This window comes from Centroberyx gerrardi, chromosome 22 (assembly GCF_048128805.1).
Source record: "Centroberyx gerrardi isolate f3 chromosome 22, fCenGer3.hap1.cur.20231027, whole genome shotgun sequence".
In the NCBI taxonomy this organism is placed as follows: domain Eukaryota; kingdom Metazoa; phylum Chordata; class Actinopteri; order Beryciformes; family Berycidae; genus Centroberyx; species Centroberyx gerrardi.
In genome coordinates, this window is record NC_136018.1 from 12,421,288 (window position 1) to 12,443,197 (window position 21,910).

The following is a 21,910-nucleotide window of genomic DNA, read 5'->3' on the forward strand; positions in this document are numbered from 1 at the left end:
TTCAAGATAAAGATATTCATTCTGATCTTGTTTTATATTTCAGTGTTGATTGAAGTGTAATTGCTAGATTTGTATTAAAATGAATGTGTTTTACAGTTGTTTACTTACATACGCCCATATTCTGCATGGCTGTATTGGGACAATGTTTGTGCCAAAAAGGCGTATTTCACTCTTTTGCCATTTTTAAAAAAGTTAACAAATATAATTCAACTTAAACTGTAGCAGTATTGTTTTTATAGTAATGCTCAATCTGATAACACAAAAAGTTAAAATATTGTGCTTAGTATGTGGTAACGGCAGCTGATCCAAGTTTGATCAAAATTTATTTTGGCTCTCCTGTAAAATCTACTATAACGCACTTACGCCCCTTTGGCTCCAAGCCCTCGTTTTGTCCTGTTGAATGAAAGGTGACATTTTATTTTTGAAAATAATGGGAAAATACACTAATAAATACAATAGCTTACTATATTTTTTTCAGAATGTTACATGGTTCATGTAGCCTACTGACCAAGGAAATCTGTGACTGCAAGGTTGTAATGTGTATGAAAGACAAATAGTGATCAGTGTCTAACTGAACAAACTGTGGTTTTGATCAAGGTAAATTGCTTGAGATCAAACCCAGACATGTTGAAGCCTATCAGCACTCATTGGTTTTCACCACAACAACATAACACCACACAAGACAGCAGCCCGTGTCATTTGGTGATAGTGTGAACACTGACTCACACAGCACACACATCTGTCAGGTGGGATTCTGTGCTTGTTACAATGTTTGGCGAATCATTCCCATTAGTCTGCGGCCTGATTGGAGTCTTATTACAAGCTATGGGTTGAGACCGTGCCAAATCCATGCTAAATGGTAAGAAACATCTCTGTGGAATCTGATTAAAAACTGGAAAGAGAAACTCATTACGGTTACAAATGCACTCGCCCCAATGCTAACACGCTAACCCTCATGACATGAAAAATGAATTTGGTTATCATGATTGTCACTCTGAAACGAAGAACTTTCGTGCCTGACTTTTGAGGAAATTATTTGTATATATAATAGTGGAATCTATCTCATAATCACGTAACTGTTAGATAATTAGAGAGGCTGCGCAGATAACAGGACTGAGCTTATCAAAGATTAAAAAAAAAAATACACAATTTCCTTACAGAGGTTTTTTTTTAACATGCTGTGTTTATGTGTATGTTTTTCAAGATGTTTTTGTAAATTGCAGTGGTGAAAAAAGCATAAAGCAGTCCCCCAAGAAACATCATTACCCTCAAATCATTGCCAATGATGTAAGTAGGTCTACAGCACAAAGGTGATTCAAAACCATTACAACAAAGTGGCTTTCTCACAAACTGATCACAAACAGAGAATGAGGCGCAAGTAAAATGCCATGGCAGAGTAAATAAGAAGTCTGACATTTTCCACAAACATAAAACGGGCATTTCTGAAAAGTAATGAAAAAAGACATGGTTGCTCTGCATGCTTGCATCTACAAAATGATGTGTTAGCTTATTGCCTCCTGCTCCATAGATGATGAAAGGTTCACATGACATAACAGACAGATAAGTGGATGCGACAGCCATTTACTTTCAGTAGCTTGGGGCTAATGCGCTGTGCCGAGGCCTTGCCTGTTTGAACTATGATGACTCACCCGACAGACCCCTTTGATAAAACCTTCACCATAACTCACACAGCATAAGATGAACAGGACGTGAAAAGTCTCGTGCTCAGATCACATACATGTGGTTTATGTTCTTTACAATAGTCATCCATGTGCCTTCCCTCATACAATGTCATATGGGAGCTTTGACAAATGAAAATATGACATGGCGTGGGTGTTTGTATGATCAGGGATAGATAATAGTTTATTTTAGATGCCACAGTGATAGGCACATGATTTAATAACTGAGATGTGTAAGTGTAAATACTGTATGGCAGACGAAGCGATGCTAAGCTAAGCTAGCTATGCGAGGCATGGAAAGCGGATCTCCTTAATACTGATGTCTTAGCAACAGTTTTGAAAAATGCTGGGCACTGATATCCCCTCACTGCTTACAAGCCTTAATCCAATTTTAGAAGCACAACCAAGCTGCATTTTAGTTGGGAGGTGGAGGCTTGGTCTCAGAGAGGGAAGTTAAATATACACACGAGAAACTCTTGCTTTCATCTTGGTGGATATACGCCAGACTGAAGATGCCTGTGTCCAAGCCAATCCTCGCAAGACGCACAGGCTATAAAATAATTATCCTCAGGCAATTTATTCATCTCGTTTAATCAAATTCATCAACATCAAACATGATGATACATACATATGTTCCCTACTGATCTACTGATAAGGTTAACTGAACAGGATCAGTATATTTCAGGCCCTAGTGTGATTGTGGCTTCAATCGCAGTTGATGTAAACCCTTTTTTTCAATGCATTCATAGGCACCTTATGTAACGATTTCACTTATTGCAAAATATAAGCAGCTATTTCTGTGTCCACACATCTGGACACGCATCTCTGAGGTTGATTTCCGCTCCTGCAGGCTAATTCACCTTTAGGTGGTTGTGAAATCCAGACAAACAATAAGGAGTGTCTGGTATGACAGCAGGGAGCTGCTAAATTCATCAGATGGCAAGTAAATGCTTTTAGTAGGCCAAAGCCATGCCTGACCAAGGTTAAATATGGGAGGAAATGATTGTACATGCCAGCATCAGGTTGGCAGTGTCATTGCTGTTGTGTTGTAGAGCAAATTCACAGTGCATCTGTCTATGTGAATGTGTGTATGTGTGTGTGTGTGCGTGTGTGTGTGAGTGAGAGAGAGAGAGGTATGAAGAGGTAGTGTGTCAGTTTTCACCCCGGGTGGTGACGGTACACCCACCTCTGCTGAATATCAACAAGTTGGTAGTAGATTCTCCGCCCTTATCAGACGCCCCCCCCCTCAGGATCATGGCTGTCATTATATCTGGTGGAAACTGTTAAATGACCTCTATAAAGGTAACATATGCTTATAAGGTTTTGGTTTATATTTGTCCTGGACCGCTTGTGCAATTGAATCTTGTCCAGCATTCTGTGCTATATCAGAATAGTAACAGAGATATTCTATACTATTACTGACAAGTTGCACTTCACATGGGGTTTTTTAAAGAGCCAGGATTATACACTCTCAAGAATATTCCTGTTTTGGAGGCAAACGTGCTGATTGGTCATTTAGAAAGTCTGCTGGGCCATCATCACCAGTGCCAATCTTGACACATGATATTATTACACCTCTGATCTGAAAGAAAGTAAACAAACAAATAAGCATAGGTGTTTGCCTTATGTTTTTATAATTTTGGAAAAACAAATAAAATTATATGTACATGCAGTATATCCTGAAACTTGAGTGAGTTGAATTTACCCTCCAAATATAACGCCAGGATAATCAGCTCCACGGAGAATGCAGACTTCCAACTAAAATCTAGACTATGAAAGGTGATCAGGGGAGGAGCGAACTCACTGCAGTGTTTGCAGGATCCGCCAGCCTCGGGGCAGAGGGCACAGCAAGTGTATGACATGGTGTGGCTGATCCCAGGCAGGTGCCGCTGCCGGTGTAACAGGACACTAATCCGAGCCTGATCAGCAATGGAAACAGTACAAACTGACCCGAGACGAGCCGGGGCACCTGCCTGTGCTCACACCACTAATGTGAGACCCTGACAAAGATGCTTTGATTTCATGCCTAGCCTTTTCCCCCCGGATCTCATTATGGAAAGGTCACCATGAGGCCATCATTGCTAGGAGGCTAAACACAGATGAGATGATTTACCATAGAGATACATGGAACAGAACATGAAGCTGGAATTTAAAACACTATGAGGATATGAGACAAAAACAAATCTATTCTGTGATTGCAGTAGCTTTACAGTACTCATGTATGCCCACTGCAGTTAGATTGTTTAATTTGCACCTGAAACAATGATGTTGCATTTTATGCCTGTATAAGAACTGTGTATGTTGCTTTAATGTGAGACTTTGTATTGCACTATATGAAGCCATTGACTCCATGTCTGGTATCATTAACTGATGTTTGTCCGTATGGATATACGTTTCAGTGATTTGCTATGTGATTTTATTGTTTATGTTGTGTTTTATTATATGTTGATATTGTAAACCATGTTTGCAAACCAAATTTCTCTTACCGGGCAATAAAGTTTGAAGTGATTGAATTGAATTGAAACAACATAACTCACCAAGAATTTATCCGCAGTAGAAATCAAGATATATCAAATCATGACCAACCAGAGGGTTGACAGTTGTGACATTAGTGGTGATTTGTGTTGGTATATCAGGTTCAGTGTAGGAGAATCAAGAAATATCAGAAGTAAGCAAGATCTCGTTTAACAAGGCATAACATCTTTATTGTTATACACATAAATTCATCTCCAAAGACTTTGCACAAATCAGTGGGGTAACATGAACCTTGAGATATCAAAAGTCTCCCGCAGTTCCTCGTTATTTTGTAATATACTCAAACAAGTACATCTGCCTTTCACATCCCCAAATGGTACATACATTACAACCAATTAGAAATAAAGTATTTTTTCACTGTCAAACATTACCGTATGTGCATTACATTACCAATTACAAACAAGTTATATTCATTGTCAAAATACAGGTGTGCAAATTGTTAGAAAAATACCAACTCATACCAGATTCTGGATTGTGCTCTGTAAAAATCCTTACAAATAGTATATAATAATCTATATATAAATGTTTCCAACATGCAATGTTGCATTTCAAAAAAATATTCCATAAACAGGCTGTCTGTTCGACCCCTCCAAAATTCCAGTCTTCACCATGCTCATGTGAAGACAGATAAAACAAATAAGAGGGTGTGGCAATGAAAAAAGGGTCAAGAACCATATTTTATGTTGTTCAATCCTATGGCGGCTGACTGCATCACATTTATAATATAACATTGTTTTTGAATCATTTAGTCTAGGAAGGCTCATGGTCTGCTCTGCTCTATTTTCCTGATTATGAGTAGATTTCATTGAAGTGAGTAATCCAATAAGAACTATTATGCGGATAGTCTGCAAACATCTAACAGGCCAATGAAGCAGTCTACAAATGTAATGTGCTGCTCATTTTGCACTACAGACGATCTAGTCGAGGCAAAACTGAATTGCAGCAAAGAAAACCTAGCCATATTAAAGCCCTTTTCATGATGACCAATGCTCAAAAACACATATACTGTATCTATCAGTATCTATCAGTTGTACAATGAATAAATAATTAATCTTTGTAGTGATGATAGTAAATGTTAATCATATAAATAACCACTTTCAAATAAAAGAAACTCATGCCGTACCTGCAACAAAGACTACAAACAGCTACAATGAAGTGGCAAGTTAAAAGCATGATCAGATGATGACAACAGTCAGAGTATCCCCCACACAACAAAATTAAGACAAGGATGTCATCTCTCACGAGGTGTCTTTCCCTCCCCTCTTCCTCATCTTTTTTCTGAGGTAAACAGTAGTACTGTTAAAGACTTTTAAAGGCATCTCTCCTACCCCCCTTGTGCCACATTCCCCATGGCCTCAACCTGAATAAATTCAATACCAAGTTCCACTATCCAAGACTCTCCTGCTCCAGTCTCACAAGCATGCAAGCGGAGTCGGGACCTACGGAAGCAGCTGTTTGAACCGCTTCACTGCTCTTCACAGCTTAGTGGTATACTGAAACATTGGAAGTAGAGAAGAGGATGAAAGAACTCAAGCAAAATGGTCTAGGCATGTGTTGCAATACAATGAAATCATTTTCCTTCTGGTTTAATAAATAACATATTCGATAAGACATTTGTTACTTCACTCTCACAGAGCTAGCTGGCTTTTACAGTGTGAACTTCCCACCAATCACAATGCCAGCTGTCAATCAACGCTCTCTATCCAATCCAGTCTATCCAAATTATGCTAGCTTCTGTGGTATGACAAAATAAATGAAACATAGGATTTTTTTTTACAATGGTGCAATGAACCCCTTTTTTTTTGGCAAAATATACTATAACTTTTCTTTAAAAAAATAAAACATATTGCACTTTCAATACAATGGGTATGTAATTCTTGAATTACAACCACATTTTTTAGAAATTAGTTAAATTCTATAATTTCAAAATAAAAGGGAAAACCAATTTATTGATCAAGTTTATCGAGTTTATTATTAGGAAACGTTTTCCTTTTCAACTACAAGTCCATGACTGCAGGTAACCAACATTCAGAGAGCAACAATGAACAGAAAAACCCCTACGATAAAACAAAAAAAACAAACAAAAACAAAATGTTAAAACTGTACCATGCACGGGGAGTGTTTCAAAGCAGTGTATCCTGGGTTACAGTAGGGAAAGCTGCGGTGATGACTGGGTTAACAGAGTAAGACTGGCTAGTGACCGTGCTAGCACTGACTGCTGGCGACGATCGTGTCCAGTTTCCTGTAGCAAGAGTGGTGCGAACCCCAGAAAAGGCTCCGAACACCCGAGCACGCTCCCGCTGCGACTGTCCCCTGGCCGCTGTGCTCACATCTCCCCATCAAAACGTCAGATGGCAAAATAGAAAGGCAGCTGTTTGCTCCCGTCATCTAAAAGTGCATCTCCACACTCTTCCAGCAAAGTCCGTCAGCCCGCCGCTATCTCTGCCAAGGCAGAGGGAGTGGCGGCGAGCTACAGAGACCAGTGCTTGGATCAGCACACGTGTGGGTTTCAATTACTTCGTTTTTTTTCTGACTGTGTATGTTTGGTTGCATTTTTAAACTTTTTTTTTTTTCTCACTAGACACGACATTTCACTTCAGCTTTCATAGGAGCCAAAGGAGTGCTAAATCATGGGGCTGGGCTGAAGAAGGCCCATGACAGGATGGTGGTAGTGATGCCTTTCTCCTGATTCTCTTCGGTGTCACGCTGATTCCTAAACACCTACGGCTGCCCCCGAGTCTCACTGGCGCCATTTTGATTTTTCAAAGGCCGGCGATGCAACTCTACCAGTTGCCATGGTTTCACTGGAAGATAAAACAGTTTGTTTGGATTTAATTGGCTGGCAGTCACATTTCAGACTCAGTGTGTGTGGCACCGCACAGAACATGAGTAACAAGGGCAGATTATCTTTATGAAATATATGAAACATTAATTCATGTGCTCCTTATTTTATTTTTTATTTTTATTCATGATAAGGCTGCACAAGGAACATGAACTGAACTTACCTGAGAAACTGCATCATCATGTCAGGAAATGGACAAATATGATCGCAAGGCCAATATTCAACAGCATTACCATAGCAACAAGGATTGAGTTAGGACCCTGCAAAACAAAACATCATGATAAGAGATAATCACATGATAACCACATGAACATCAAATTGCCTGTACTGCTTAATATGTCCTTGTTTAGTCACTGGGATGAACAGGTTCAGCACTCTCCATTAATGCCACAAGTGAGCTTGTGCTTTTAGGTGCTTGGGAAAGGTATGAGTGACTGGAGTGAGTCAACTTACATTGACTTTAAAAACTCCACCTGTTGACACAGAAGTGCTGTGGCAGCACAGTGTTACAACTAGAGAATGGCTAAACAAAACATTTAATTAATGTGTTGACTTAGTCACTATAGTAGGAAAGTCACTGAGCTACTTCCTGGTATATGACTGTCCGCAGGCTGCAGCCAGGAGCCTGTCCATGCTTCTACTGTGCTGCCTGGTGTATGTGCGCACATTGTATTTCCCTTATGCAGGGATCTGTGCGACCTAAACAGTGCATACTGTAATTCCCCTAAGCACTCACATGGCAAAAAGCATTACACATGAATGAACCTGCACACAGAGCCTGGCTCTTATAGAGCTGCTCCTCCCCACCACCTAATAATAAGGAACAGGTTTTAATGGAGAGAGTTTTGCATTTGTTCATCCCTATGTAGTTACAACCAACTTAAGGCAGCACATTGATTGCTACTGGTTGAGCAAACACTTTTTCCTTCATGTTTTTCATATCCTTATACTAATACTTACTGTTTCTTCTGCCAAAGCATCTGCAATCTCCATACTGGCTTTCTTTGTGTCTGCGAGGCTCTTTGGCTTTAGGGAATCCTGCTTCCTGAGTTTGTGGTCGCCCTTGCTGTCCCGTAGGGACGCTGGCTTGGGGGTGGGGGCACTGTAGGACTTGGGGGGTGGTGGGGGCATACGTGCCAGGGTCAAAGCACTAGGCTCTTCCTCTAGATCCTCCTCAGGCTCCGGGGGTGGGGGGCCCCTTACAGGGGCCTTGACATAGTAACTGTGGTACTCAGAGTGGAGCTGGCCGTTGACTGGAATCGCAGGAGCCTGGGGAGGGGGAGCAGGTGCTGGGGTAGGCTCATGAACTTTGGGGGGTTTAGGTGGAGCCTCCTCCTGTGGAGGGGGGGCCCTGGGGCCATCGGTGACGGCCGGCCTCTCCTCTTTACTCGACTTTTTGCTAGACCGCTCATCCTTGCTGATCTTACGACTTGGCTTCTCTTCTTTGCTTATCTTGCGGGAGGGTTTTTCCTCTTTGCTGATTTTGCGGCTGGTGCTGTTGGCAAGCTGGCCTTTCTTCTTGCTGGAGTGGGGTGAGGGGGGAGGCGTGGCTCCAGAGCTGGTCACAGGGGAGTGGGGAGGAGTGGTGCCTTTGCGGTAAAAATGGGGAGAATCCTTGGGGGAACTGTCCTTCTTCTCAACAGGGACCTCCTTAATCTCCACAGGCTCCATGAATTGTTGTTTGATGTAGTCAGGCCCTGCAGAGGTGAGAGAGAGAGAGATGACACACATTAACATAATACATTATCCACAGATACGCACTTGGATGTCTATATGAGAGATGGAGAGAGAGAGAGAGAGAGAGAGAGAGAGAACAAACGCCTACACACTACACATATACTAAGAATACAACATACAAGCCCACCAACATTGAAATGCCCCATTATCTGAGGCTCAGATGTACAGTCCAATGATGACACAGGAGATTACCAAACCCTGAACCAATGCCAATTCTACTCTGTAATCTCTGCCCCAGCCACTGTCCAAGAACCCAGATTAGGAGAACAGAGCACTCTATCTGCTATCAACTGCTGCTGCCTGACTGGACAGTTCTGCGGGGAAGTAGCAAGGCTAGTCTTTCAAATGAAATATCCATGAATACACATAATATATGCGAGGGAGAGAGAGAGAGAGAGAGAGAGAGTGAGAGAGAGAGAGAGAGAGAGAGAGAGAGAGAGAGAGAGAGAGAGAGAGAGAGAGAGAGAGAGAAATAGACTGATTAATGCAGGGTCACAAACACCATCTCACAATGGAAGCCTCCTCTGCAAGCACATCTTTATCATCAGTCATTCTCTTTTATCAGTCTGTCGTTTTCCTGGAAAGGCCCTTGTCACATTCATTCTCGGCATCCAAGCAATCAACATGGCTCTATAGATAAGGGGGCTTGACCTTAAGGTGCCACGATGCTTATTTTATTTCATTCTGCGCTTTGATCCCCACAGCAGTCTTGCTGCTCAGACTGAGGAAGCTCATACTGCTGCCTACTTCCTTGCTCTCCACCCGAAGTTTATGGACTAGTGGACAAAGACAGACATAGACGGTGTAACAACTGACTACTGCCTCTGGACTAAACTGGCACTGCTCTTTTAACTATTATCTGTGTTGTGAGGTGTCTGTACGGGCATTATGCGCACACAAGTGTGGATAATAAAGCTTGCCTGAATCTGAATCTAAATCTCATTTTGCATGTGGGAAAAATAACACTTTATCTGTCCCTTTGTTCTGTATTCAATTAATATTTATTAGATACAACAGGCTGAGTGTTTCTTTGTTTGCCTGTTTTTTTGCCACTTGGGCTAAATTAGACTGTGTCAGAGTGACTCAGACAGGAACAATGCAGCTTTGTTTGCAGAACATCAGATGGTGTGATCAGAAAAGGTTAGATCCTCCGCATCCCATACAGCCAAGTTGCAGTAAAGAGAAAGGAACAGGGAAATTCTAGAGATGTTAGGTTATGGATGAGTAGAATCCAAAACTTTGAAGATGAAAGTACTGTATACTTAATCAAAAGAGATTCATCTTCTGTAATGCTATTTGGTGTGTGTATGCATGCCACCTTTGAACTTTGCAAGCTGTCATTCCATGGAGAAGAATCAATGCTGATTGAATTATGACACTTATCCTCTCTAGGAACAATTATGCTAACATCAGGTGGAGAAGGGAACAAGTATATCCAATCCCATATCTGCATAAATGGTGTTATCAAGTAATCTTTTGGCCCCCAGTACTTATAAGCCCAAACTATTTTCCGGCTGCAGGGCATTTCTAATTCGTTTCATAACCGCCACAGCCAATAAGACCCACTACAAAGAGATGGGAGACGTTTGAACATCTGCGGGGCTTAAAATATCTGGTGAGCCTAATTTCACACCATAACTCGATAAGAGTTAGGGCTTCGTGGGAGGGTCTGACCAGTTTCACTCTGTTTGGGGACAGATTCCTCCGAGGGGTTCCAGGCATTTTCTGAATGGTTGTCAGCACTAAAGTGCCCCCAGCCTCACACACACACACACACACACACGCACACACACAGAACTGCAGCACTGGCAGTCAGTCAAAACTACTGACGCTACACTACTGCAGCCATTTTAAATCCCACAAAACCACAGAATTAATGCAGTCCCATAAGTGTTTGATTGAACGTGATTTTGTCGTATTTCGTCATACTGGGATGCTGTAAAATCCATTTTCATCAGTTAATCTCATATACCGTTACATATTATGGTTTGATCTCTGCTCATGCAAGGTTGTCTTGTCAGACAACTTAGCATGTGTTCTTGTTGTAATGAGTCAGTGTAGTTTAATTAGAAGTGCTAAGGAATGCTGCCCAGTCAGCTGGAATATGTTCTGGGACTCAATTACCCAGATGGCCGTGGTGTTTCTTTCATCTTAACATTGATCAACTGGGCTGAGTCTGCAGCCTTCCAAAGAGGGTCATTAAAATAGGCCATGGTATTAGTCATAACCAAGAAAAACTACTCAACCCAAATAAACACAGATAAACATCTGAACGTCAGCATTCAGAAGACGATGTGTCAAATATAAGATATGTGCATATATCAAGATATGATATACTTAGATGACATGAGCCCTGGGAGGAAATTGATATTCCCTGTGGGGAAATAAGATATTGGGATATTTTCAGTCCTACCCTTCTCAAGAAAAGCTTAACAGTAATATAATGTACTGTGTAATGTGTTATAATATTGCAATTCTTTCATCTTTGTGTCCTCTCTCGCTCTGGTTCAGCCCTGTCTTTTTCTATTACCTCATCATTATCTCTGTGGCATTATTAGAGTACAAGCTTTTGTTTAAGCTACAGTTGCCAGCTCGTTTCATGTTAATACACAGCACGTTTTCCGCTCCAGTGCACTCTTAGCAAAACACACACACGCCAACACACACACACATACACACACACTCACACAAAACATGATGGGTTGGTCGTTTAAGACCCAGCCTAACCCCTCGTGACCTTAATTTGAGATGAACAGCAGTAATGAGAGGGAGCCTCAGTGAGGCCTGAGTATGTGTGTGCATGCATCGATGTATGTGTGTGTGTCTGTGTGTGTGTGTGTGTGTGTAGTGGGAAGTCAGAGGGAGGAGTACAGTATGTGCGGTTATCACATCTGTTGCTATTGTGCATCAGGCTGGTATGAGCTGTAGATTCATAGAAGACAGCAGCTTTCACACAGCATCTCTGGCCTGAAAGGAAACCATTTGCACCATCACAATATTGTGTTACATACAGCCATGACAATCAAACACTGACTCAAGGCTGTTGCTGCGATATTGATCATAAGAGGCCTTGGTCACTGCCTTGTCTTTACATCCATGTCAGATGCACCGTGTGGTCAGCAGAGACAGAAATACACACGTATAAGTTATATATACACATATAAGTTTGGACACACACATTTTTCTTTATTTTTACTATTTTTCACATTTTAGAACACATTAGAAGACATCAAAAGTATGAAAAAAGTGTTAAACAAATCAAAACTATCTTATATTTTAGATTCTTTAAAGCAGCCACCATTTGCCTTGATGGAAAGGCAAAGGTTTTGGAAAGAAATTCATACATAGGCATCAACTTCACTATTTATATTTGTCTAAAAAACAAATTTCAAGCATTTAAGCATAAGCCTTTAGATCAAAATGGCTTTAAGATAAGATGAAAAACATAGTACATTCAATCAGCTGTGTCCAAACTTTTGACTGGTAGTGTACATTACCTAAGGCAAGCTGTTGGCTTAAGTGTTTCAGAACTATAACAATATTGTTTGGATATGTCAAATATAATTACGTCTTACAAGTGGCAGTGCTGAACATGATGTAGGGCATCTTCATTTTTCTGTTTTGTGTTTTTCTTATTTATGATGCATTTGCTGATATTTCTATTTTGATACTGAAATGTTATTTTAATATTCTGATATTGATATATATTGATATATATTTGTTGTCTGTTCTGTGGGTTGTGGTCACAGTATGTTCTCTCCCTTCTCTACCTGGTTATATTTAAGATTCATGACTCAATTTGTAGCTTTTTAGATTTTCTCTTTCTTCCTCCTACTCACACTGGCAGATGGGCAGGGGGAGCTGTCATTGTTTGGCCAGATTACATCCACTACTGTTACACACACACACACACACGCACACACACACACACACACACACACACACACACACACACACACACACACACACACACACACACACACACACACACACACAAGCACAAACACAAGCACATGCTAAGAAACAATGCCCCACGCTTCACATGCAGATCACTGCAACCTCTGTGGCCATACTGGTTGAGTCTGATGATTGTCTTCCTGTTCCTCACTGTTTTGAGTGGGAACATGCAGTGAGGAACCTGAAGGGCTCGCTCTCACATGCACTGACATGTGACTGATGGAGAAATGGCAGGCTGGAAGACTTTGAGAGCCAGTGGCCTTGATTTTTAATTCTATCATCAGTGCATGCCGCAAGAGTGATAAAATAAATTGGGGATGTGATGTGCCATCTGCCTCGCATTACCTTTGAGAGTAAAACTATTTTGATAAGTAGGACTGATGAGATGAAACAAGTATAGTCGATAAAGTTTGGGACAAATATCACTTTTGATATTTCTCTTAAGACTGTTGAATACGGCCATGATCAGTATAATCTTAATGCAATTTTTACTCTTGAAAGTCGTAAGACTTTGCTGCATAACCTCGGTTGATCTACTGTCTACTAAACAGCAAACACCTGCCTCTATGAATATAAAGCAGCACCTGCTCATGTCTGGTTTTGGGCTCTGACAGGTCCAGGCATTTACGGTGCCACCTGGTCCAAGTGTACCTTGACTGGGTCAAACAGGGCGGGGTGGGAGCCCCACTGCGCCCCCGCCCCCCTTGCCCCCCCCCGATGACCGGCTGAAGGAAGGGACAGCTGCTCTGTGTCAGCCCCGGAGAGAGGCGAGCGAGGGGCTGAGCGAGGGGCCGCGCCACCTCTCAGTGCACAGGGATTTCAGCTATGTCTCCATTAGACCCCGGTGAGCACACATCGGCACCAAATATAGCCCAATTAACGTCACGCCATAAACCACGCCCAGCCAACCCCTGCTGCCCCCCTCCAGGGTGCTGTGTGTGAACCAATCATAAAGGTCAGGGTCCTTTTCCCTGTGACCCTCTCTTCCCTTTTGAAGTACACACTCCCAATCTGGGTGATAATCTGCTATGAGTCTGAAATGTCAATTATAAACAACAAGGGGTTTAGACCCGTGGTTGTTTCCCTAGAGGAGTTATTGGAAGCGGGGGGAGGGTGGGATACGTGAGAAAATTTCCACTGTCGAGGTAGACATTGAGGAAGCACAGGAGATTAGTTTGGGAAAGTCACACAAGTTCATTTGGATGGCAGGTACTTCCTCTCCCTGTAACAGAGGGACAATGTAGAGTCTATTCATTCACTTTGTCACTGACTTAAAAGGTCATGGAGGTCAAAGGAACAGAATGTGGTGAGTTGTATGTAAGTCCACAGGACAGTTGGATGTTTTTTTCTTGCCTGGAAGCTACAAATAGGGGACCTCGTTTACACTCAAACACGATACAGCCTGCCAAAGTACAAGCCATGAACCAACAACAAGCCTAAAAGTAGGCTACTCTTGATTCCCCCAGCTATTCTTAAATTTCTCAACTTTTTGCAGAATATAAGACTATTAGCACTGGACTGTTAGCACCAACTGCACTATCGTAAACTGGACCGAGAATTCATGCGTGGAAAATGGGGTTTGGCTATTTACAGGTGCCTGTCCTGCTGTCAGCCAGGCTTACCAGACATGCTTACGTAACTGAACGTTTAAACGGCACGGCTCAGATGTCGCCCTACGCTGCACATTATTATGACATGGGCCTCTCTCTCATTCATGATCTGACTTATAAGGCAAGGACACTCTCCTCGCAGACTTGTGAACCCGGAGCTCACCAGGCCTGCCAAGCATGACCGCCTTTTTCCACAACACAAACAAGCCGCAGGACGACCCTGTCCCCAGCCGGCCATTTCTGTGCCTCAGTAAAGGGACACGCTTGAATGGGTCCCATTGTCAATCTATTAGTCACCCACTATTTTGTGGTGTCTTTTGGCAAGGGCCCAAGGCCGGCTAGCTCATAGGCCTAAATATACTATGCTCAGTGGAAGATGCTAGGCTCGGCAGGATGGATCTCACACTCTAAATAAAAAGGTGCTGCATAGCGGTTTTGAGTAATCTTTGGCTTGTCGCTGGAGGAGAACCCAAATCAACCTATTTAGAATTAATTCAGTGGATTTCTTGACTGATCACTTGTTTAAATTCTTAATATAAATACACACAATCAATAGTGTATTATCTGAGACTGCTATGAGACGACTGTTTGAGTGAGGTCTAAAACATAGATAAGATAAAACTGAATGTGTGTCTGTTCATCCCATCCAACTCAACTTAAAAAAAACAACATGGGAATGCTTGATCAAAGGTTTTTCAAATTTTGTGAGTTTTAACTGACCCTTGTCCAACCTTTCTGCCCTCTCCCTGTCCTTTTGCTTTACCCCTGACCCCACCTGCAGCCCGAGCTCTGCGAGCAAATAGGATCTCGAAGCCTCACTATTTATGTAGTATTACATGTCAGGTATTTCCTTGTAAAACTCAGCTTACCTTGTAAATGAACTAAACAGAGTTGAGTCGACATCCTACACTCTGAGCTACTGTATAGTTTGGCACTCTGCCTGTAAAACCTCCGGGAGGGAGAAAGATGATAAGGGCTTGGTATTAGGAGCAGGACTTCTGCGTAGGTTTCCTTGACCATCCCACATATTAGAACCTGTAAGCCATTTCTACAGTGACACTAAAGCACAGGTTTGACATGATGTGGAAGAATAGCATTAATAGAACACAAAAACATGTTTCTGTCATGTTTCTTTTCACATTAACATGATATTTTTGGGCACCATTTACAGAAAATTTTAGCGAGTATTTCAGAGCTGCTACAACAGGCCTTTGAGAGCAAACACAAGGCCTCTATCCAGAATACAGTATACTGCTCCAAACAGGCGCCGCTTTTTCAAAGCACAAACACAGTCCTTCATTGTGGTCTTAGAAATCTTCCTCAATAGCTCCGGTCTTCGATTACACTACTAGAGCACCAAACCCCGCGCTCTCCGGCACACAGAACAAGCTCATTACTGAGACTCAGACGCAGACTCGGACCATGAAAACAACTCTCAAACTGTCAATGCTGTACAAACACCATTACTTATATAAACTACGGTCTCACCAGTTACCCAATTCCTCAGCTAAATGTGGTTAGAATGGACAAATTGGTTGCTTGAGGAAGCAGTAGATAAAAGAGGGAGAGAGGGGGTTGTTAGAGGGGAGGATGTTAGAATAGCAAAATAATCTGGTTCTCCTCTTTAGCTGGGTAAGTGGACCTCTGTTGGAGGTAAACATGCTTGTGTTACAGACCCCCCCCCCCAAACCCCACCCCACCCCAACAGACCTACCAAGGACTGCCACTTCATTTTTGGGTTAGCCTTTTCTTGCTTTCAGAGCCATGAGACCTGCACTTGCCGACATGGCCAGGCTAGCATTCATGCAAATTTAAAAGCTAGCCCTTGAAATAGTCAAAGTATTCAGTTTCAACGTGTGGAGTGAGTTCAGCTGACCTCCTCAACCCATCCTCCACTCCATTACACCTGCAGTCTGGGTGCGGGACTGGTCTGTCAGTGACTTTACAGCAATGCGTGTGTGTGTGTGTGTGTGTGTGTGTATGATACAGGTAGATCTGTATTTGTGTGTGTTTGGAGAAAGAGAGAGGGTGTAGGAATGTATAAGGCGGTGTTGTACAGGTCAGTCGGTAAATGAGAGCCTGGGAGTCTAGAGGTTAACTGTCAGACAAACCTAAGGCACTTTACAAGGGACATGTAAAAGTTGCAGTGGTGTTAAAGATTTTGCTCTTATTTGCATAGTTGACCATGACCATTCAGTGACTGGTCAGTAACTTTACGACGGCTTTACGACGGTGATTTTAAAAAAAAAATTTAGACAGAGGTTAAGTATCTAGGGAGACTCTAGGAAGCTCTCACTTCACTCCTAGGCCACTGGGAGCAGTTCCAGAAGCAGGGAACTTAAAACCACTTGACTATCTTTGGGCACTTTAAAGATTATTTTTAAGGTATTTCTGCTTTATCAGATAATCGACAGCACAGAGCGACGGGAAATGCAGGGCAGAGAGAAGACGACACGGGTCTGAATTCCAACTCATGACATTACTACATGGTATGCGCCTAACTCAGCGCCAGAACTTTACCGCTATTAACATGCTTTAGAATATACAGACATGTGTTGAGCATGAAGCCATGTTCTTGAAGTTTACCTGGTTGGTGGAAGTTGGGGGAGAGCTCCCTAGCAACCGCCCTGGCGATTTCAGAGTCCTGGACGGCGGAGATGGCAGCCTGGTCTGCAGCCTCGCTTTTTGTCCTGGCATGGGCCGTTCTGGAGAAACACAAATACAAAGAATGGTAGAGTTGCATGCTAACGCAGAGATAAAGAAATGAAGAGCAACCATGCTCCACATGGAGGGACACGCACACATAGATACATGTAGACACATGTACATATACATATATACGTAAGTGCACATACACACATACATATACAAACGCACATTTTACATTTTTCTAGAAATTATGTAACTCAATCCAAAAAGATATGTCAAGGATGAGCTTCCCTCCACTGTGTTTTTCTCTCTCTCTGTTTCTTGCTCCCTCTCTCTCGCCCTCCATCCCTCCCTCTCTCCCCTCATCTTTGAGCTGCATCGCTCGGCCCTGTCCCTCTGAGGGATAACATAACACTCTCCCCCCCTCGTGCTTCTATCTCAAATCCAAATCCTGATTTTCCAAATGGAGCCCAGCCGCACAGCCACATCCAAGCAAGACCTTAATCCAGTCTGGAGCACCGCACTGCTGCTGGACCACACTGGAGCGCTGCCCATAAAGCACATAAACACACACACGCACACACACACACACACACACACACACACACACACACACACACACACACACAAACTCAGATACACACACACATACTTGACCATTAGAGGAAAGCTGATATATTGATATATCGATACATCGTAACATATCACATCATGTCATATAATATCTGCATTTCCTAATAAGCAGCAGGGTAGCGTAGTGAGTAGTGAGACCACCTTTCAAGCAAAACAAAAATCTCCTTCGGGGATCAATACAGTATCAAAAAAACACAAAAACACTTTCAGGTTATATTCTAAATACCAACAGGAAAGGAGGTCAACTGCACCTCAGTTGGTACCTCTAGATTAGTGGGTCTATTAGTGGGTCCTTGCTTTAGAAGGTGTTTGCATTCCTATAAATATAAATCCCCATCTGTAATGAGCACCAAAGAAATTTTTGTTTTGACACGGCAACATGAGAACCCACCACAAGGGCTACAATACAGAGCAATGCGTAAAACCAATACAGTCAACAGTTGTGAAAAACTGCCATCGACCCTACCAGGCATGAGACAAGCAGTTAAAAACACATCCAAACCTACTGTACCACTGTGATGCCCAAAAACCAAAAGGCAGAAGAGTAATACGTTTTGGGATCATGGTGAGCTTAGCATTAGCACTCAGAGGTATTATGGGAGCACACCATGGTGAGACAGTCATGTACAGACAGAGGCCGGGGGGTGACCTGCTTAACAAATCCCTTGAAAACTCCACCGAGAGATACTGTACACGTACACGTGCTTGCACGCTCACACACACACACACGCAAACACACACAAACGCCGCGAGCCGCGAGTAGAGGAGGACACTTGTGCATTGGGGAGTGAGAGGATTTTTCCCTCTACTACCACCAGTCCATTCTGAAAGACCTAATTATGCAACGACATGAAATGCAGCAGATAAATGCTGTGAAAGCCAGTGGATTAGTCTCACCCGGGGCTCTTACTGTACAAACAGATCACAGCCCCACAGCGAGTGGAGCCCACACACAAAATCCTCAACTTAAACAATACATGACAACGCAAAATGGAATGCGAGGGATGCAGATGGACCGGCCAAGTATCAGCGTAAGTATTGACAGCTGCGCCTGGTGCCCTGGTCAACCCTGTTCATCCATCTTCTTCTTCCTCTTTCTTTCGCCATCCCTTCTCTTTTTCAATCAATGCTCCTCTTTCTGTCGATCCTTCTCCGTCCCTCTATCGACGCCGCTTGCCCTCGTTCCCCTCGCCCTCCCCTCCCTCCCTCTGTCTGTCAGAGTGACCCCAACGGACAGATGTCTCTATTTCAGACTACTTCTCTGTCCTTGGACTCTGGGCCGTCCTGTTTTTTTGACGCGCCGGGACAGTGAGATATTAAAATGCATGAGGAGCCATATGCTGGGGGGGGGGGGGGGGGGGGGGGGGGGGGGGGGGAGAGAGACGGGCCGCTTCCTCTCCAGAAATAAGTCCCTGTATCACCCTGAGACAAAGGACACCCTCATGCTGCGTTTACAGACAGCACAGCCACTGGAGACTTGCCACCGACCAGCCGCAGAGGAATTCACTTTTAAGAATTTTAGAGCAACAAGGATGGACACATTGGCTGTTACAAGAATTGAAATTAAGGCCACACACACACCACTATATGTGTAACATGCATGTATGTACTGTACTTATGAAGACACACACATGGACTTCCATCCCATGCAAGCACGCACTCAAATGCCATAGACTGGCTTGGATACACTCATAGTCCCGCACGAACATACATGCTTCTATTTCTGAAATGTGTGAAATGCGTAGCCAACTGAAGTGAGGTATGCGACTATGCGTTATGGATGTATATAGCATGCCCATGACATATCCTAAGGATCTTAACAGTTCTGTTTAGGTAGAGTGGGCATAAAGTCACGGGCCGACAGAGGAAGCGATGCAGACTGTTCCCAGACAGGATGTCTGGTGGTGGGAGGTGACAGGCAGAGAATGATGGGAGGAGAGGTGTGATAGAGCAGTAGGACAAGAGGAGAGTGAGGAAAGAGTGAAATGAGAGGCGAGAAAACATGGGCATGTGGCGCAGGAGAGGAGAGAGGGTTGGTTTCCCTGCTGACGCGACGTCAATAAGAACTGTTTCTGCCACACACACATGTAGTGGTGATGACATAACAAATGTCATTTTACCGACTCTTTTATCCCAAACAGCATCCAACACCGGCACCTTCCACAGTGCATGCACCTATGAGCGTATCCGGCAAGGATTGAAACACTAATCCTGCCAGTTAGTGACATGCTCTGCCCATTGAGATACAAAGAACCACCTACGCATTAAGACAGACGCCCACACACATTTATGCACACACCAGCAAGGGGTGGGATGGAGGAGAATAGCTTGTGAGGACAAATTATAAAACACATTGTCTTGATCATAGATTTGAGGCAAAGTGTGTGGGTAAACAACATTATGCATGCTCACTATTGACTTTTGAAAAAGTCTTTGTTCTTAAACTTTTAATTTGCCAGACAGTCTACAGTCTTCCGACTTGCTCCAGTGAATAGCCAAGATCGGCCTCTGAATATAAAGCAACACCTGTTCCTGTCTAGTTTTGGGCACTGCAGGCCCCGCTGTGTCCTGTACTGGGGAAGGGTCCAAACAAATCGAGGTATTTGAGCACCCTGCGCGCTACACACAAGCACACATACCATACTGCACACCTGGCACAAACGCAAATACCACACACAACGACGTTTCGAAATTTGGTCAAAGTCTAGAGGGGAGCATAAAAAAACTTTTAGGCAATTTTTTGTGAACTCTTTATGCTGATGCACCAGATGAGAGATGATATTGATGAAGGTCCTGTGAGATCCATCGGTGTTTCATCGCTGTGACAAATGAATTGCGTGAAAAGTGTTGAGTCAGTTTGGCAGTCTGTGTGGAGGATGTTCACTCTCTCGATCTGTGCTGTGTGTGTGTGTGTGTGTGTGTGAGAGAGAGAGTGTGAGAGAGACAGAGAGAATGAGAGAGAGAAAGGGATAGGAAGGGAAAGAGAGACAGACAGAAACAGAGGGGAAGATAGAGGAATAGAGAAAAGAAAAAGAGAGACAGAGAAAGAGAGAGAGAGAGGGAGAGAGAGACAGAGAGAGAGAGAGAGAGAGAGAGAGAGAGAGAGAGAGAGAGAGAGAGAGAGAGAGAGAGAGAGAGCACCTCTCTAAAGACTCCTGGGCATTTAGAACTGCTGAGGTATGCATCTCAACCTCTCTAATTTTACTGTAGGGTTAAATTTCAGCCCCCTGCTCGCATGCGGCATGGTGCGCCCTCCTTTCAGGCTAGTCATACCTTGGTCTCCTGCAGAATAATGTGTGTATATGTATGGATGTTTGTGCCTGTTTGTGTGTGATTGTGCCTGTGTGTGTGTGTGTGTGTGTGTGAGTGTGCCTGTGTGTGTGCATTTATTCCCTAGACTGAAGCTTCAGTCCATCACTCCCCAGGCTATGGCCTATTTGAGGAATCTCTCTCACATATGCTGACACAGTTCTGCACCCTCTCGCCTCTTTCTCCCCCTCCGCCCCCTTTTTGCCTCTTCCCATACTCCCCCCCACCCCACCCCCTCTTTTCTCTCCTCCTCATCGCCCTTCTCTCCATCATATGTACCCCCTCCTCCTCCCCCCTCGGCCCAGGCATGGTAACTGGAATGCTGACTGGTACAGTATATAATAGGATAAAAGATGGGTCCTGAGTCTTGACCTTGTCCATTGGTTAACATCAGCACTCAGCAATCTACCCTCAACTTCCATCAAGCCCTCCCATCACCCACGACCTCGAAAATCCATCAGCGGGTTGCTTCTGTGCTTCATCTCCTTGTGTTTTTGTTTTTACAAAGAAAGAAAACTACTGGTGTGCTGCATAGGTGATACTTCGAGAACATTCTCCATTTGCCAGCGCAGCTCTGATGCTCCTGCTCTGAATGCACAGATTGACTTATGACAAGATGTTATAACGTCATAACAAAAACGCCTGTCTATATCTTCTCCAAGCAGTCCCCAGGTCCAAAGTAGCAGCACAGAACATCACAGAATGTCTGCACAAATTAGCACTTAGCCTGCACATATCTCCTATATCCGCGCGGGCCTGCTATTGAATTCCCGGCCGGTGCTAATTCAGGATTACTCAAGCATGACTAACACTATTAGTGGTTAGCTAAACCCGACTCCCAAATTATTCAGGAATTATTCCTGGGCTGCAGTCTGGGCTCACATTACCAGGGGCTGTGGCGGTGGGGACGATGGCTGGAGCAAATGAGCCTTTAAATGGGAGACCGGAGTGGCTGTTAT

The 21,910-nt window shown here is 43.4% G+C and overlaps 1 protein-coding gene across 1 annotated transcript in view; it reads right to left on the bottom strand.

Moving 5' to 3' along the window:
- Positions 1 to 4,359: 4,359 nt before the first annotated feature.
- Positions 4,360 to 21,910, bottom strand: part of jph1a (junctophilin 1a) — a 35,762-nt gene continuing 18,211 nt past the window's right edge. Inside the window, exons 3-6 of the mRNA XM_071912931.2 lie at positions 16,947 to 17,065; positions 8,017 to 8,753; positions 7,220 to 7,316; positions 4,360 to 7,018 (exon numbers count right to left, since the gene is read on the bottom strand). Of these exons, the coding sequence (XP_071769032.2) occupies positions 7,236 to 7,316; positions 8,017 to 8,753; positions 16,947 to 17,065 (937 nt within the window). The 3' untranslated portion in view covers positions 4,360 to 7,018; positions 7,220 to 7,235. The remainder of the gene's footprint in view (positions 7,019 to 7,219; positions 7,317 to 8,016; positions 8,754 to 16,946; positions 17,066 to 21,910) is intronic.